Here is a 15,804-nt window from a genome sequence, read left to right as displayed (position 1 = left end):
TTTCATTACCTTTAGGGCTAGGATTTCAGCATATTAATTTTCAGTTCATTGCAAGGAGTCATTCTCAGGACTTCTTAGAAGACACTAGCAGATCCCCAGTTTGAGACCTTAATGGACTTCCAGCATTAAGCTTGCATGCTAGGACACGAGTTTTTGACTGCAGATCATCATTGCAAGAGGGAAGCTTTGACTTTATAACTGCTGAAGATTTTTTTTGGTAAAATATCCAGGGGATCTTCCTGACCCAGGGATTGAACTTTACTCGCCAGCATTGCAAGCAGATTCCTTACCATCTGAGCCACCAGGGAAGTTTATTAAAAGATCGTCACAGAATGAGAACACAAAGGAATATATCAGACTCCAAAGTTGAGATCAAAAAGTTGAGTTCTGTGCCCCCCATCCCCAAGGATCCTGCTCAGTTCAGGCTCCTGACCTTATTGAGAGACTCCCCTAGAGAAGTGCCTCCTCTCCCGGGTATTGTTAGAATCTAACAGGGAATTCTTGAAGTTAGCACTCAGGACCTGAAAGTATTAATCTATAAAGGAGGAATTTCTTGTGCTGTGACAAGCAATAGAGAAATATTGTTAAGAGAAAAGTTCTTCTAGAATAATACCTTACCTATGCTTGAGGGGCTTCCCTGGTGGCTCAGATGTTAAAGAATCTGCCTTCAAGGTGGGAGACCCAGGTTGAGAAGATCCCCTAGAGAAGGGAATGGCAACCCACTCCAGTATTCTTGCCTGGAGAATCCCATGGACAGAGGAGGCTGGCGGGCTACAGTCCATGGCGTCACAAAGAGTCACACATGACTGAGCGACTTTCACTTCACTCTTGAGGAAGACAGACTAGACCAACAAAACCACTGAGAGTCAGAACTCTAGGTTCAGTCACAGGCATGAAAGAACTAAAGTCATCCAACCGCCATCCAGTGGGTGAACCCACTCAGCCCCTCCCTCCTTGCTGCCTTGGCCCCAGTGGCCCCAGTGGACTCTCACAGGGACACGACCTGCTTCTCAAAGCCCTCTCTTCTCTACCGAAAACCTCCCACATCATAGAGGGCACCCTTGTGTCAAGGCTTGTGACTTGTGACTTGTCACAGTCACCCTTGTGACTGCCCTTCTTTAACTTCACCCCCATTCTTCCTAGTTTTGCCCCAGGCACTGCATGGAACAAGTCTAGTCTCTCTGTCCCTGGAGGGTCCTTCCAATGTTTGGAGACAGATGTCATGACCATCCCCCGTCCCCTGCCTTCACCTGCAGTGTTTTTCCTCTGAGCCTCCACCTCTCATCCTTCAATTCCTCCTTGGGGGGTCTTGTTCTGGGCTCCTGCCTTAAGGAAGAATTGGTTGGAGATAGACCCACGTGTCCACAATGAGAACCACGCAGCAGAGGGTGGGGTGTCCCCTGAGTCCCCAACCGCCTCTATGAAGGCAGCCTCCCCTCCATGGACCTTTGTGTCTCCCTTGCTTTGGGGGCAGCTGGATTCTGAGCTTTTTTCATCCCCAGGGAGCGGTTTTTCTCTGATCTGATTCTTATGATGCTGAGTGACCTCCGGGAACATCCAGTCAAGGGAGGTGCAGACAAGCCTATGCACTCCTCCTCTGTTGCTTACAGCAGAGTTCCCCAAACCTCATAGTGGCACACGTTTATCGCCTCAGTTTCTCTGGGCATGGCCCAGCTGGGCACCTCTGCCAGGTTCTTGGGAGGCTGTGGTCCAGCTCTTGGCCCATGGTGATAGCCTCACCTGAAGAATGAGACTTGGAGGCAGCATGTGGGCTTCAGACCCTGGGCTGACAGTGCCCTGTGGGTATGATGGGGGCCTGGCTGGATGGACCTAACTTGGTCCCCTGGCACCCTCTGGGGCTTTGCTTGCATGCTCAGTCATTTCCAACTCTTTGTGATCCCATGGGCTGTAGCACGCCAGCCAATCCTGTCCATGGGATTTTCCAGGCAAGAATACTGAAGTGGATTGCTGTTCACTCCTCCTGGGGATTTTCCTGATCCAAGGATGGAACCTGTGTCTCCTGCTTCTCACACATTGCAGGCATATTCTTTATTGCTTGAGCCATCTGGAAGCCCCTCAGAGGCTTTAGGCCTGATCTGAGAGGCAGCAGAAAGCAGCGGCTTGCAGCGAGATCTTAGTTCCCTCCCCAGGAACTGAACCTAGGTAGCCTGGATAAAAACCAGGAATCCTAGCTGCTAGTCCACCAGGGGCTAGGGGCGAGAAGCAAAATTCCCCTGGCCCTTGCCCCCCTCCACCGAAAAATGCAATTCTCAAGGAGGCAAAAACTGTAAAACTGAGTATGAAGTTTATTATTAGAGACACAGCACGACAACTGGGAGAGCGCACAGATAAACAGTTTGTTAAGACAGAAGCAAGGCAGAGATGCACACCCGGAGAGAAAGGGTGTGGGCGTCTCCCCTAGTGAGGAATGCAGTAAAGAGGCGGTTAAGTCGCTTATATAGGGCAGTTCTTCTGGGTCTTTGTTTATCTTTGGCCAATTATCTGATTTCTTTTTCTACAATTGACCTGCCCTAGGACCCTCCCTAATATCCATGCACAACTGTTCTCTGAGATGGATTCCAGCCCAGAGGCCTATGGGGGAGCCTCAGCATCACCTGCTGTGGGGTGCTTTCACCTCCTTTTTGACCCTCAAGGAGGCTTCCTGTCCATGAGCAGCATCTCCCTTGTCCTATGGAGGGGACATTTGTGACCTCTTGATCTTTCACTCAAACAGGGTTTAACCCTTCTCTGTCCTGCCATAGCTGTTACCTTCAAGTATCCACAAGAGAAAAAGCCTGGCTATTTGCCCTGTTTCTGTTCTTATTTCTATTTCAAAGTACAAACAGGAGGATGGTTGTAAATGCCTAACCTGGAGCCTACTTACTTCCTGTCTCAGGAAATGCAAACAGGAGGCTAGTTAAGTGTCCCACCTGAAACCCGTTAATCTCCTGCCTCAGGCCCTGTCAGTTTGATGATTTTGCTTAACTATAAGAAGATCAAACCAATCAATCCTAAAGGAAATCAACCCTGAATACTCATTGGAAGGGCTGATCCTGAAGCTGAAGCTCCAGTACTTTGGCCACCTGATGGGAAGAGCCGACTCATTGGAAAAGACCCTGATGCTGAGAAAGACTGAAGGCAAAAGGAGAAGTAGGCAGCAGAGGATGAGATGGTTAGATGGCATCACAGAGTCCCTGGATATGAAATTGGGCAAATTCCAGGAGATAGTGAAGGACTGGGAGGCCTGGCACACTGCAGTCCACAAAGAGTTGGACACGACTTAGTGGCCGGACAACAAGAACATTTAAACATTTGCAGCAATTCTACGGGGATAGAAAAAGGAGACACTTTTGTTCCCTCTGGTCCTCAGTTTCCTTCCTCCCCACCCTTGCCCCCCACCTTCCATTTCTGGGCTGTGGGCTGAGTCTCCATCTTTCTGCCAGAAGAGGGTCCCCTCTCTCAGCCTTAGATCTCAATGTTTGCTGTGGCAGGGGGTAATGGCAGAAACAAACCAAAAAGTCCTTAAAATACTGCCATGAGGAGAGATGAAAACCCATACTCTAAAACTTCTTCAAAAGTTATTAAGACTATACCACCTGAGGACTTCCCAGATGGTCCAGTGGTTAAGAATCCACTTGCCAATGCAGGGGACACGGCTTCTATCCTTGGGAACATCCCACATACTGCGGAGCAACTAAGCCCAGGAGCTGCAACTACTGAACCTGAGTGCTGCAGCTGCTGAAGCGCACACACCTTAGAGCCCGCGCTCCACAGCAAGAGAAGTCACTGCAATAAGAAAGCTGAGCACCACAGCCAAGAGGAGCCCCTGATCACTGCAGCTAGAGAAAAACCCACACGAAGCAACGGAAGACTGAGCACAGCCAAAAATAAAGTAAATGAATAATAACGCTAACAAAGCACAAGGAATGGCATATCGAGAGCCTAGGGCAGGGACAACGGGTCACCCAAAGAAGTGAGTTATGCAACTACTGCTGGGATTTGCAGGCATGGAGAGGGTCTTGATTGTTTAAAGGACAGAGAAGTTTGTCCCCATGAAGAACACCTGTGATAACTTGCTAAACCTTTCTTTGTGTAATAAGGACATTCCAGAAAAGCAACATAAAAATATCATTCTTCTATACCCAGTCCTACTTTAAAGACACTGACTGGGTTTGCCTATGGATTTTTTTTTTTTTTTGACTAGTAAACACTGACAGTAGTGAACACTTTCCGACCACTGATAACCTGCCAGGCCCTGTTGTAAACATCGGTCACTACTTTACCCCTCTCATCAACCCTACAAATAGGTATTATTAGTATTTCCACTGTACAGGTGGAGAAACTGAGTCACAAGAAGTCAAGTAACTCAAGCTCCACAGGCCAGACTGAAGCCTTATGCACCCCCCAGCTCCCCGAAAACCCCAACACAAGACAACCACCTCCCTCTCTCCACAGGGGCCTTAAGGTTTTCTACCCAGAGTTGGGTAACATCGGCTGCATGATCGTTCCTGAATGCAACAATTACAGAAAGAAGATCACTACCTGGCCCGAACCAATCGTGAAGTTCCCTCAGGCCCTGGAGGTGAGCGAGCTGGCCTGGCTGAAGTGGGAGGGTCGCTCTGAGATCCGGGTTCCCTCTGAGTCTGTTCCTCTGAGTGACAGGAAACCATAGCCGGCTGAGCCGGGATTGGCAGCACCAGATGGCTTGTTGCCCTGAGCGTGTGCCTCCTTTAGAGTGGCCCATTGCCTTGGAGGAGGCTGGGGTGGGTAGCAGGGGCTGCAGGCTGCGAGCTTTGGCATGGTTCAGGGGCTGCTCCACCTGGGGACTGGCCAGGGGATGCAGAGGGTGGCAAGGAAAATGAGAAGGGAGGGATCTATGGGGAGCTCTTTCTCAAGGTGCAGAGTGGCAGGGTTTTCAGAGTGATCTAGATGGGGAGGACCCGGTTCATAAGGAGAGTGCTTCTCACGCGGGCTGAACAAGTGGAGGTCAGTGCCCTTGGCTCTTGGGCATCGCAGTATGAGACCCGCTCAGAAGGTGGCCCCAACTTGCCCAAAATAAAAAAGAGAAACATTCTAGGAACTGTATAGAACTATTCCTTTTTCTGGAAAATGATCGGTACCATCTTGTTCTGGAAGCTTCTCTTGGTCTGGGAATGTAGTAAGCCTGGGGAAGGGCGATGGGAGGGGGAAATAGAGCTGCAGTTGTCAGGAAAGCTGCTCCAGTGGCTTAGTCGCCGTTTCTTTCTTCTTTGACTCCAGGCTGAGCTTCCAGATTGTCAGGGGGTGGAGGGTAATCCTTGTTCTGTCTGCAGGCTGTAGCAGAAGGTGCCAATGTCAACCTAGGCACAAGGACTGTGATGTGTTCAGGACTCGAGTGGGTGGAGACGGAAGGGTCATGGTCAGGATGTGACCACAGGCACACCGCTGCCAGCCTTCTGATCCCCCTGCACATCGTGGCAGGGAGGGACTACAGAGGGCTCCCCTCCTCCGTCGGCCCAGCCTGGGGGCTGTCAGCACAGGGATAACAAGATGACAGGTTCTCGAGTGGGGCTGCGAAGACTACTCAGAAACAGAGGGAGATTTTTATTTTCTTTCTTTTCTTTCAGCCACAGCTTGTGGCCTGTGGGATCTTAGTTCCCCGATTTAGGGACTGAACCCAGGGCCCTGGCAATGAGACCACAGAGACCTGACCACTGGACCGCCAGAGAATTCCTGAGAGTCTTTTCTGTCTTTAACTGACTTTCACTATCAGGGAACAAATACATGGTGATCTGTCTCATAATTTATGAGGCTGAGAACATGAAGCTTGTGTCTGCAGCGTTGACAAACATCCTTTCCTCTGGGAGGCTAAGCAAGCTAGTCATGAGAGACTTTCCGGGTGTCCTCTTCCTCAGCCCTCCCAAGCCTGCCACACACGCACACGTGTGTGCATGTACACACACACATGCTCATGTCAGCCCTCCCCGCTAGAAGCCCTCCACCTGAATCATAACATAGTTAGGTGGGAGAAGTGGAGGAAGCATAAGCCTCTGTGACTGTAACTCAGGGCGGGAGCCTGTTCCTCCAAGGAAAGGTATAATGCTTATACTCCACGAGACAGGACTCTCGACTTCACCCTTAATTCACTTGTCCTTAAAGAGTGAGGAGTTTGGACCAAATACTTTCAGAGCCCAGTGACTGTCCCAAGAGGGAGTATGAGCCAAGGGCTCCATTCCCAGTGATATTGCTCCATTCCGTGTGACATTGTCACATATGTCCACTAGATGGCAGTGTAGACTTTCCTGAGTCCCTGGTGCCCTTGGCCGCAACAAGTTTGAAGCCAGTTTGGGAAGCCTTTGCATTTGACTTGGTCTAGTTGGTACTGATGGTCCTTGGGCATGAACACAAAATGCAAAGCAAATATCACCCCCTCCAGATCCTGAAATCTCCCACCCTGCCTCAGCCCAGAGTGGGGCAGGGGAGGAAACCTGGAGATTTACGAAGGAAGCAGAGCTGTGGATAGGAAATCCAAGGAAAGCAGGAATTTCACAAAGGATAGTCGGGCCAAAGTGGTGGAAAGAAAGAAAGGAAAAGTAGAATTCTACTGCTGTAGAACTATAAAGTTTACAGAAATCTGTCCTTTGAGTAGGCAGGTTCAGCTAGGGTGTCAAAAGCTGCCATTTACTGGGTGGTACCCACTTCATGTTGAATACTGTGCATGCCTTGCTTCGTTTAACATGCTCTTGAGTTAAGTATTTATTTAGTTGAGATTGTCGGTGGCAAGCGGTAAAAGTCAACTCAAACTGGCTTGTGACAAGAAAAAAGAAGGAAGGCATTAATGGTTCGCAAACTGAAAACTCCAGGGATAACTTCAGGCACAGCTGGATCCAGGTGCTCAGTCAACGCCACCAGGAAGCTATCTGTCCCTTTTCTCTACTTGTTTTTTCTGTGCTGGTTTTGTGTGTAAACACTATTTCCTGTAATGACAAAGATGACTCTATCAGCTTCAGAGTTATGTTTTACTAGTTTATTAACCCACTGGATTGACCCCATCCAACCATTAAAAGTCCCTGGATTTGTCCTGTTCGGATCCCGTGTTTATCCCTGACCCAAACAGTGAGGCTGGGCAGCCCCATTTACTCTACAAGGGCTGAGAGCAGAAGAGGATGGTACCCCCCGCAAAGGAGCATCAAGGGGCAGGTTTTCAGAGGGGAGATATGATATTGAACAGGAAACATGAGAGAAAAGGTGCAGAGTCCCTTTAAAGTGGGGACAGGGAAGCCCGAGTCCTTAGTGAGAGAAGACGAAGGCATTTCCTCTGGGCCCAGGCTCTAATGGAAAAGGGTAAGAGGTTGGTGACTATGTGGAGATGTTGCCTTTCAAAGGTGATCAAAGCAGCTTATAAGGGACACGCCCAGGAAGCCCACCCACAAAGCAAGCCGTGAAGCCCTGGAAGGAGCTGTGCAGTGGGCGGGGGACTAGGCTCTGTGCCCAGCAGAGGTCTTCCTGCCGGCTCAGGCCCCTTCCCCAGACTTGGACCCTGTACTGCCGTACTCCCCACCCCTACCAAAATGCTTCCTCCTCTGAGAAGCTTTCCCTGACTGCCTTCCTCTGAGTAACGCTTCCCTCCCCCCAATCTTTGTTGGGTCTCTTCTTTCTCTGAGCATTTTTCACATCCCCTACCCTCCAAACCCAGCCTTTACTTCCCTTCGTCCTGTACTGTGGCTGCTTCTGCATATCTCCTGTAGCGTCAACTGATTTATGAGCTCTCGGAGAGCAAGACCATGTGTTGTATTTCTTTGAACTACCCACAGCCCCTACCAGCATCACAGACCCCACGCTGGCTGACTGGGTGGCCAGGTGGCCAGATGGATGAAGGAAGGAAGGAATGCATGGGTGGCAGGTGGACAGACACACCTCTTGGAGCGGCAGCTCTGAGGCCTGTGAGCCCCATGGTTTGTGCTTCAAGCTGCCGGGTGTCCTGGGGCCTCGGCAGAACCCCAGACCAGCATTAGTCTCTCCCCTACCAGGATAGGTGCGGGGCTGGGGGTGGGTAGCAGGAAGCAGAGAGAGAAGAGGAAATAGGGTGGGCCCCCTAGAAGGCAGAGTAGTGCAGGAAAATACGGCTGGCCCCAGTGCCAACAGCCGCAGAGAGCCAAGAGAGGCGATGAAACAAGAAACTTCCCTCCCCGGGGCTGTGACAGACATTAGGAGGCAAACATCTTAAAACGCATCCCCTTCTCGAGCCAAGGAAGACTGAAAGGGCCCTGAGAAGCTTCTTGACTGTGGCTTATTCTTCACCTTGAATTTAAACAGCTGGAATCATTCTGAGGGGAAGAAATTGCCATTAAGTGAGGAGTGTGCGTTGCATTAGAGGGAAGGAAAACAGACCACAGCCGTCCTTCCTGCGGGTCCTCGGCTTTCCAATCTGTTCTCCTCCCCGGCAAGCCAGCGACCCTGAGTGTCCCCCTCCCCGGGCTGAGCAGGCATGTCCCCACATCACACGGCACCTACAGCATCTGTGTGATTGCCTTTTGGGGACCACCTCCTTGCCCTCATCGGCCCAAGGCAGAGACACAAGTTTCAGCACAAATCTTATAGAGGCCTGGAAATCTGGAGACATGCACATGTGGGAGAGTCAGAGACCGTTCTCGATGAACAAGCCCTCGGAGCTCCCCAGCCCACTGCCTATCATTCTTCTTCTTTTTCTAACTTTTTACTATATACAGAAATACAGCCGATGAACAATGTTCTGATAGTTTCAGGTGGACCGCAAAGGGACTCAGCCATACGTACACATATATCCACTCTCCTCACAAACTCTCCTCCCATCCAGGCTGCCACATAACATTGAGCAGAGTTCCATGTGCTGTTCCAGAAGGTCCTTGTTAGTTATCCATTTAAAATGTAGCCATGTGTATAGGCAACCGTAAGTTCATTCCCTAAGTCTGTGAGTCTCTGTTTTGTAAGTAAGTCCATTTGTACCATTTCTTTTTAGATTCAACATATAAGGGATGTCATAACATATTTCTCCTTCTCTATCAGACTGACTTCACTCAGTGTGACAATCTCTAGGCCCATCCATGTTGTTGTAAATGGCATTATTTCATTCTTTCTAATGGCTAATATTCCATTGCATAAACAGCCCACACCTTCTTTATCCACTTATCTGTCGACAGACATTTAGGTTGCTCCCGTGTCTTGGCTATTGTAAACAATGCTATGGTGAACACTGGGGTGTGTGTATCCTTTCAGATCATGTTTTTCTCTGGATATATCCCCAGAAGCTCCCATCCTTTTTATACGCAGAGCAGAAAAATGGGAGCTGCTGCCATCACGAAATGATTAGGACACAGGGCTCCAACACCCGGGAGCAGCCCCTGATGGATTAGCAGATCCACCCAGCTCGTTTTCGAAAAGATGCTGAGAGGGACTGTGCCCACATGCAGGGGGCAGCCAAGCGCAGTTGCTCCTGGGACAGCAGCTAGTGCACAAGCTGTTGAACCACAGGCACCCTGTTAGTGCTGCAAACTCAAAGATTAAGGGCACCGGCCCTGAGCTCCCAGTCTAAGGTGGAGAGACGGACAGATGCATGGAGCACAGGGATACCGTGTCAGTGCTTCAGGAGAGGGACCTCAGGCACCACGAGGGCCAGGGAGGGCAGCCAAGCTGAGCCGGGGTCTGGAGATGCTTCCAGGGGGAGGTGACCCCGAGCTGAGCTGTGCCAGTGACAGACAGGAAGCTGGGACAGCCGGGTGAGGGCTGAGGCTCCCGAGGGGGCAGGACCACACTCTGAGGGGGTCACAGATGCTGCTTCATGGGCGCTGGTGTGGAATCTAGTCTTTATCTGGAAGCCAGGCTGGGGAAGCGGGAAGGTCACCAGTTGATTTTCAGGCTGGTGCAGGTGATCAGATTAGCAATTCAAGAAGGTCCCTTGGGCAGGTCACCCAGGTGCCTGTGGGAGGGTGGGAGAAACACAAGGCTGGAGGCAGAGTGAGCCTGCTGAAGCAGAGGGTGATGGCATGGACCGGGGCCAGGGCCTGAACGTATAAAGGCGGTCAAGTCCACCGGGCTTGGTGAAGGCAGAGGAATGGGTATCGCCAAGAAGGAGACAGCCGGGACAGCTGTCGGGTTTCTGCGACAGGCAGGTGGGTGGCTGAGGGTTAAGCTGGGCATGTAATTTATCCCCCAAAACAAGACGTTTTGGAGAGTGAAGGGAAGGTGCTGTTGATAATAATTGGGAGGAAGGGCACTATCGGGCACTGTCACTAACAGCGGTGCTGTCACCAAACGAGGGACACAGGAGAAGGTTTGGATCCACAGGGACCACGGGCAGTGAGTGGCAGCAGCTTTGCATCACTGAGGCCCCTGTGTGCACCCAGTGAGCAGATCAGTCTAATACTGGGAAGAGAAGGCAGGGCTGGAGGCCTAGCTTTGGGTCCTTGGCATCAGGGCACAGGGTGGAGTGTTCCAGGAGCCTGGGCTCCTCAGGGGACTGGGGAGGATACAGAGTGGCCAGCAGCAGCCAGCCAGCAGAGGTCAGGTCAGACTGGCGAGAGAGAGGTTGCTGAAGGGCCAGGCTGGGGAAGAGCTGTCGGATTTGTCAAATTCCCTGGCACTGCTCTCCAGCAAGCAGGAGAGGAGTTTCAGGGCAGTGGGCCTGGGGAGAAGGTCAAGTCAGGACACGGTACAGAGTCTACTGGAGGGGGTTCACCCACGTGATGCTTCACACCTGTGATGCTTTAGGGAAGAATTAATTAATGAGGTGCAACTGCAACCCAGTGCCAGGCACATGACAGAAGCGTAATAAATGGTATAGCTTGTCATACAATAAAAGACTGCTTTGTAGTCTGAAGGGTAAAGGGCACAGAAGAAGGGTTGGGCTCCTGGAGGCTCTGAGAGGAGCTGGTGAGGTGGTAACAGAGAAGGGGGCTGATAGGTGGAGACAAGCCTGGGAAGGCAGGTGGGCAGACCACCCAGAACCCAGGTAAGGATGCTTGTGTGGAAGAGAGCCTGCTCACGTGTCATTTTATCCTTTGTCCTTGGCTGAAGGCTGCTAAAATCACCCCACTCTGTCCCACCCCAGCCCAGGGCCACCCAGCCATCTTTTTGGGGGGTGCCTCTGGCCACAATAGGGCCAGGTGAAAAGAACGATGTTCATGGCTGTCTCTAACCTTTGCAGTCAGAGTCTGAGGTCGTAGAGAAACTTCCTATGCAGGATTTCACATGATCCTCCTAGCAACGCTGGGAGCTGGGCCAAGTAGGGATTATCCCCACAACTGCAGGATGAGAGGCACTTCCCAAGGGCAAGGTCAAGCTCGCCCAAGCTGGGGAGTGGAGGAATCAGCCCTGGATAGCAGGTGTCCCACCTCTCAGTTCATTGCTCTATCACCTTCAAGATGTTGCTTCTCAAATGGACCCCCGAGTCCCAGAGAAGAGTCCTGGATGTCCATGCGGGACTCAGGATGTCATGCACGCATCCACTTCCTGGAGCAGATCCTGGCCCCCTGCGGGACACTGTCCCAGGAGCCAGTTGTTGTTGTTCAGTCACTCAGTCGTGTCTGACTCTTTGCGACCCCACGGACTGCAGCATGCCAGGCTTCCCTGTCCTTTGCCATCTCCTGGAGTTTGCTCAAACTCATGTGCATTGAGTCGGTGATGCCATCCAACCATCTCATCGTCTGTCGTTCGCTTCTCCTCCTGCCTTCAATCTTTCCCAGCATCGGGGTCTTATACATTCCTGCCCACGAGGGGCATCTTGTAGCTGTGCGAATGTAAGTTGCAGCCATTGTTAAGAGGATGACCTCAGGAGGAGCCCTTTCATGGCTGATGTTTTGCTCCTGGGCGCCTTCGTCTCGGAGCTTCTTGGCCTTGACCTTCATTTCCAGTCCTCTTTATCCCCCACCACCTTTTCCATCGTCATACTCTCTGCTCCAGGGTTTACAGAAGCCCTGGTCAGAACTTTCTATAAATCCGCCCATCCCCAGTCCACAGGGCTGTTCCTGGGAGCACCGGCAGAGAGGGTGTTTGTTCAGTGACTGAGCCTCTGATGTCCGCTGAGAGCTCCCGGTCAAGTGCTGGGGAAACAGGCTCCAGATGTTTTTCAGATCAAATAATGTTCCTTTGAAAACACTGTGTGGGCTGCTTCACTGAGGGGGCAGATGGGGCCTGAAAGGCCAGTTCAGTGGGTTTGCATCCGGGTTTAAAGAATAAAGGTCACTCAGCCAGTGTGTGTTGGGGTCCAGGGTGGGGTGGGGGTGGGGGGTCGCTGCACCCTTGGGATCTGTCCTCAGTGGTCTGCTGGGAGTGTGGGCAGAAGTCTCTTGGATTTTTAAAATCGCTGCACAGCCTTGATTGGAGCCATTTAGAGGGACAAAAACATGAACTTTGAACGCCCCGCAGTGACTTTTTGTAGGCTCTTGCTGGAGAGGGGGAGGTGGCTTTACAGAGGAGTTCAGAGAAAGACCAGGAGGAATTTAAAATAAGGCATAATGTTCTTTACTGTTTCTTAACACTTGGGGACTGAGGGGTGAGGGGAGGAGGCGGGGAGGGCATCTGCCAGGAGGGATGCACCCACCGCAGTCTGCAGGGGCACCCACTGCAGTCTGATCCCTCCCCAGGCCAAGGGCCTGAGAAGAATGGGAGCTGGAGTGGCTGCTGGGGGTTGGGGCCTGGCAATGTCAAGTGATTTATAGCAAAGGGACAGGTTGAGGGGACAGGTGGAGAAGGAAATGGCAACCCACTCCAGTGTTCTTGCCTGGAGAATCCCAGGGACGGTGGAGCCTGGTGGGCCGCACAGAGTCGGACACGACTGTAGCTACTTAGCAGCAGCAGCAGCAGCAGCAGCAGAGGGGACAGGGGGCATGCAAAAATGTGAAGAAATCAGGGACGGTTTGCTCCCCACCTGCAGGTCTGCCCCGACAATTCAAGGCAGGGTCAGGAGAATCCATGGGACATTCTAATTCCCAAGTCTGAGTTCTGCCTGTGACGTTGGGCATGCGGAGACCCTAGACGCCCCCGTAGCGGCGGGCAAGGCCCAGAGGGCCAGGAAGGAGCAGGGCCTGCCGGGCTGGTAGGCGTGGCTCTCCAGGCCCCGCGGGTTGGAGGGCGGAGCTGGCCTCTTCCCTCTCCCGAGGCTGCAATTCCAAGAGGCGACACCAGAGGGAGATAGACGACCGTCATCCCGCCCCATCAGGGTGAGCGGGCTGGGTGGCCAGGGTCTCAGGCACAGGGAGGCAACGGCCAGGACCTTGGGATGGTGGAGACTTAACCTGGTAATGGAGAAACGGAGGGTCCCTGATTTGTGTCGAGTGTGCAAGCCTCCGCATTCCTTGCTTACCTCTCCTGGGCCAGCTGGCTGTGGGGATACCCTTCTATTCAAATACAAATATGCCTGGAGTGGAATTGCTGACACTAGGCACCACTAACTTGAAATGCCCTAGGGGCCAGGCTGGTAGACTGGTGGGTGAAACAACCGGTTGGAAAGCGAGGAGAAGGGCAAACGCAGGCCCTCACATGCCAACTGGTAGTAAAAAGTTATTTTAAATTGTGCTGGTGGTCCTCTGTTCATCCCATTTCGCTTGCCTGCAGACTAGACCTGCAGAGTCAGGATGGTCTGGCAGGACTGAGAGCTGCCGGCTGTGAGAGTTGGTTTTTCCGTTCACAGCGCTCTTGGAGCCCCAGGGTTGGTCTGAGAAGCTTGCAGTTCCCTGGCCTTGCAGAGACCTCATCTCATACCCTAATCTGTTGCCCGTAACACCATGACCTTGGGCAAGTTGCTTCTCACTGAGATTCCTTTCCCTCACCTTAAAATTGGTATAAGATCCACTTCTGGTAAGATGAGCGACCAGTTATCCATCCCAGTCTTTTCCGGGTCCATCAGTAGCATTTGGTCCAGGTCACCTCTTCCTCGTAGATGCATGTTTTCACCTGGCTTCAGGCACCCACACACTCCTACCCGTTTCTAGTTCTTCACTTATTCAGCCCCTCTGCTGGGTGCTCCTCCTCCCACCAGCCTCTTCTTGTGGGATACCCCAGGCCTCAGTGTCACGCCTGTAAATGTCATCTGTATGCTCTCCTACTCACATGGCCACGGGGGTGTCTGATGGACCCTCACAGGCAACACATCCAATGCCAGTGCTCCGTCCCCACCCTCTCCAAACACGCACCTTCTGCCATCATCCCCGTCTCGGCAGAGCTGCCCCAGCCCCAAGTTGTGCCAGCTGGACATCCTGGCATCTTCAGTAACTGCCCCTTCTCTCCCACCACACATGCATCCCAGTCGCTGGGAATCTGTCCAGTCACTGACCACTTCTCTCTCCTCCACGGTTAACACCAGCCAGGGCCACACCCTCTCTGCCTGAATTATTGCAACAGCCTCCTACCTGGTCTCCAGGCTACCACAGCTACCCCGAACAGCCAGCCTGTCCTCAACAGAGCGGCCAGAGCAAGCTTTTACATCTCCTGGTCAGATCAGCTCACTCCTCTGCTCAGAATCCTTCCGTTTCTCCTCAGGTCACCAGAAAGTAAGAGCCAGCGTGCTCACAGTGGCTTACAGGACCCCATGTGACCTGGCCCATCGTCACCCCTCTGACCTCAGTCCTGCTACTTTCGCCTTGCTCGCTGGCTCCAGGCCTCCTAGTGTCTCATCTGCTTCTGGACCACAGCAGTCACGCTCCAGGGCCTCTGCGCAGTGCTTCCCTCTGCCTGTGTCTCTTCTCCCCCTCACATCGTCACATTCTCCCCTGCTTCTGACTCTGCTTAAATGCCATCACCTCCAAAGGCCTTCCCAGCCCCTCGGCCTGGCACCCCGAGCCCCTTATCCCTCTCTACTTCTTCCTATCATGTTTATCACCTTCTAACCTGCACATCAGTTCTTCAGTTATTGTGTTTACGTTTTGTTTGCCTGTCCCCACCCTGACCCCACAGCTAGAATATAAGCTCCATAAGGGCAAGAGTCTTTGGTTTATTCCCGGATGCATCCCAAGCACTAGCAGTGTCTGCCACATTGTTGTTGTTGTTCAGTCGCCAAGTCATGTCCAACTCTTTGCAACCCCGTGGACTCCAGCATGCCAGGCCTCCCTGTCTTTCACTATCTCCCGGAGTTTACTCAAGTTTATGTCCATTGAATCAGTGATGCTGTCTAACCATCTTATCATCTGCTTCCTTCTTCTCCTTCTCTGCTACACTGCAGACACAATAGATATTTTCTGAATGAAGATTATTGAATGATGGTTGCGAGAGATCACATATATAAAGCCTGTCAGTGCCGACACAGGAAGCATTCCAAAAATGATGATGGTGATGGTGGTGGTGATGGTGCTGGTAGTGGTGACGGTGGTTATAATAATCTTCTCCAACACCTAGGTGCCTAGTGCATCCTGCAACACGTCAGTGGAGGCGGTATCTAGAAGGTTTGGCATACAAGTATGGCAGAGGGTTGTAGGGGAGGTTTAAGGGTTAAGAAGAGATAGCAGAAGAGAGCTAGAGATGGAAGGGACATGTTTTATACCTCATCGGAAAGGAATAGAGCTCCATGACTGGACACAGTGCTATGCAGAGAACAGACACTAGGAAACCTTTGGAAGGGTTTCCCAGGTGGCTCTAGTGGTAAAGAACCCACCTGCAATGCAGGAGGCACAGGAGACGCAGGTTCGATCCCTGGGTTGGGAAGATCCTCTGGAGGAGGGCATGGTAACCCACTGCCGTATTCCTGCCTGGAGAATCCCATGGGCAGAGGAGTCTGGTGGCAGACTACAGTCCATAGTGTCGCAAAGGCTCAGACATGACTGAAGCGTCTAAGCACACAGGCAAACCTGTGGAATG

The 15,804-nt window shown here is 51.9% G+C and overlaps 1 protein-coding gene across 2 annotated transcripts in view; it reads left to right on the top strand.

Moving 5' to 3' along the window:
• PEBP4 (phosphatidylethanolamine binding protein 4) overlaps positions 1 to 15,804 on the top strand; it is a 262,420-nt gene that overhangs the window by 44,151 nt on the left and 202,465 nt on the right. For both annotated transcript variants that reach the window (XM_068974688.1, XM_068974690.1), the window contains exon 3: positions 4,456 to 4,582. In XM_068974688.1, coding sequence (XP_068830789.1) covers positions 4,456 to 4,582 — 127 coding nt within the window. The remainder of the gene's footprint in view (positions 1 to 4,455; positions 4,583 to 15,804) is intronic.

Source organism: Capricornis sumatraensis, chromosome 6, assembly GCF_032405125.1.
Source record: "Capricornis sumatraensis isolate serow.1 chromosome 6, serow.2, whole genome shotgun sequence".
NCBI classification, from domain to species: domain Eukaryota; kingdom Metazoa; phylum Chordata; class Mammalia; order Artiodactyla; family Bovidae; genus Capricornis; species Capricornis sumatraensis.
Note: the sequence above shows the minus strand (reverse complement) of the source record. Positions and strands in the feature narration are given on the sequence as shown.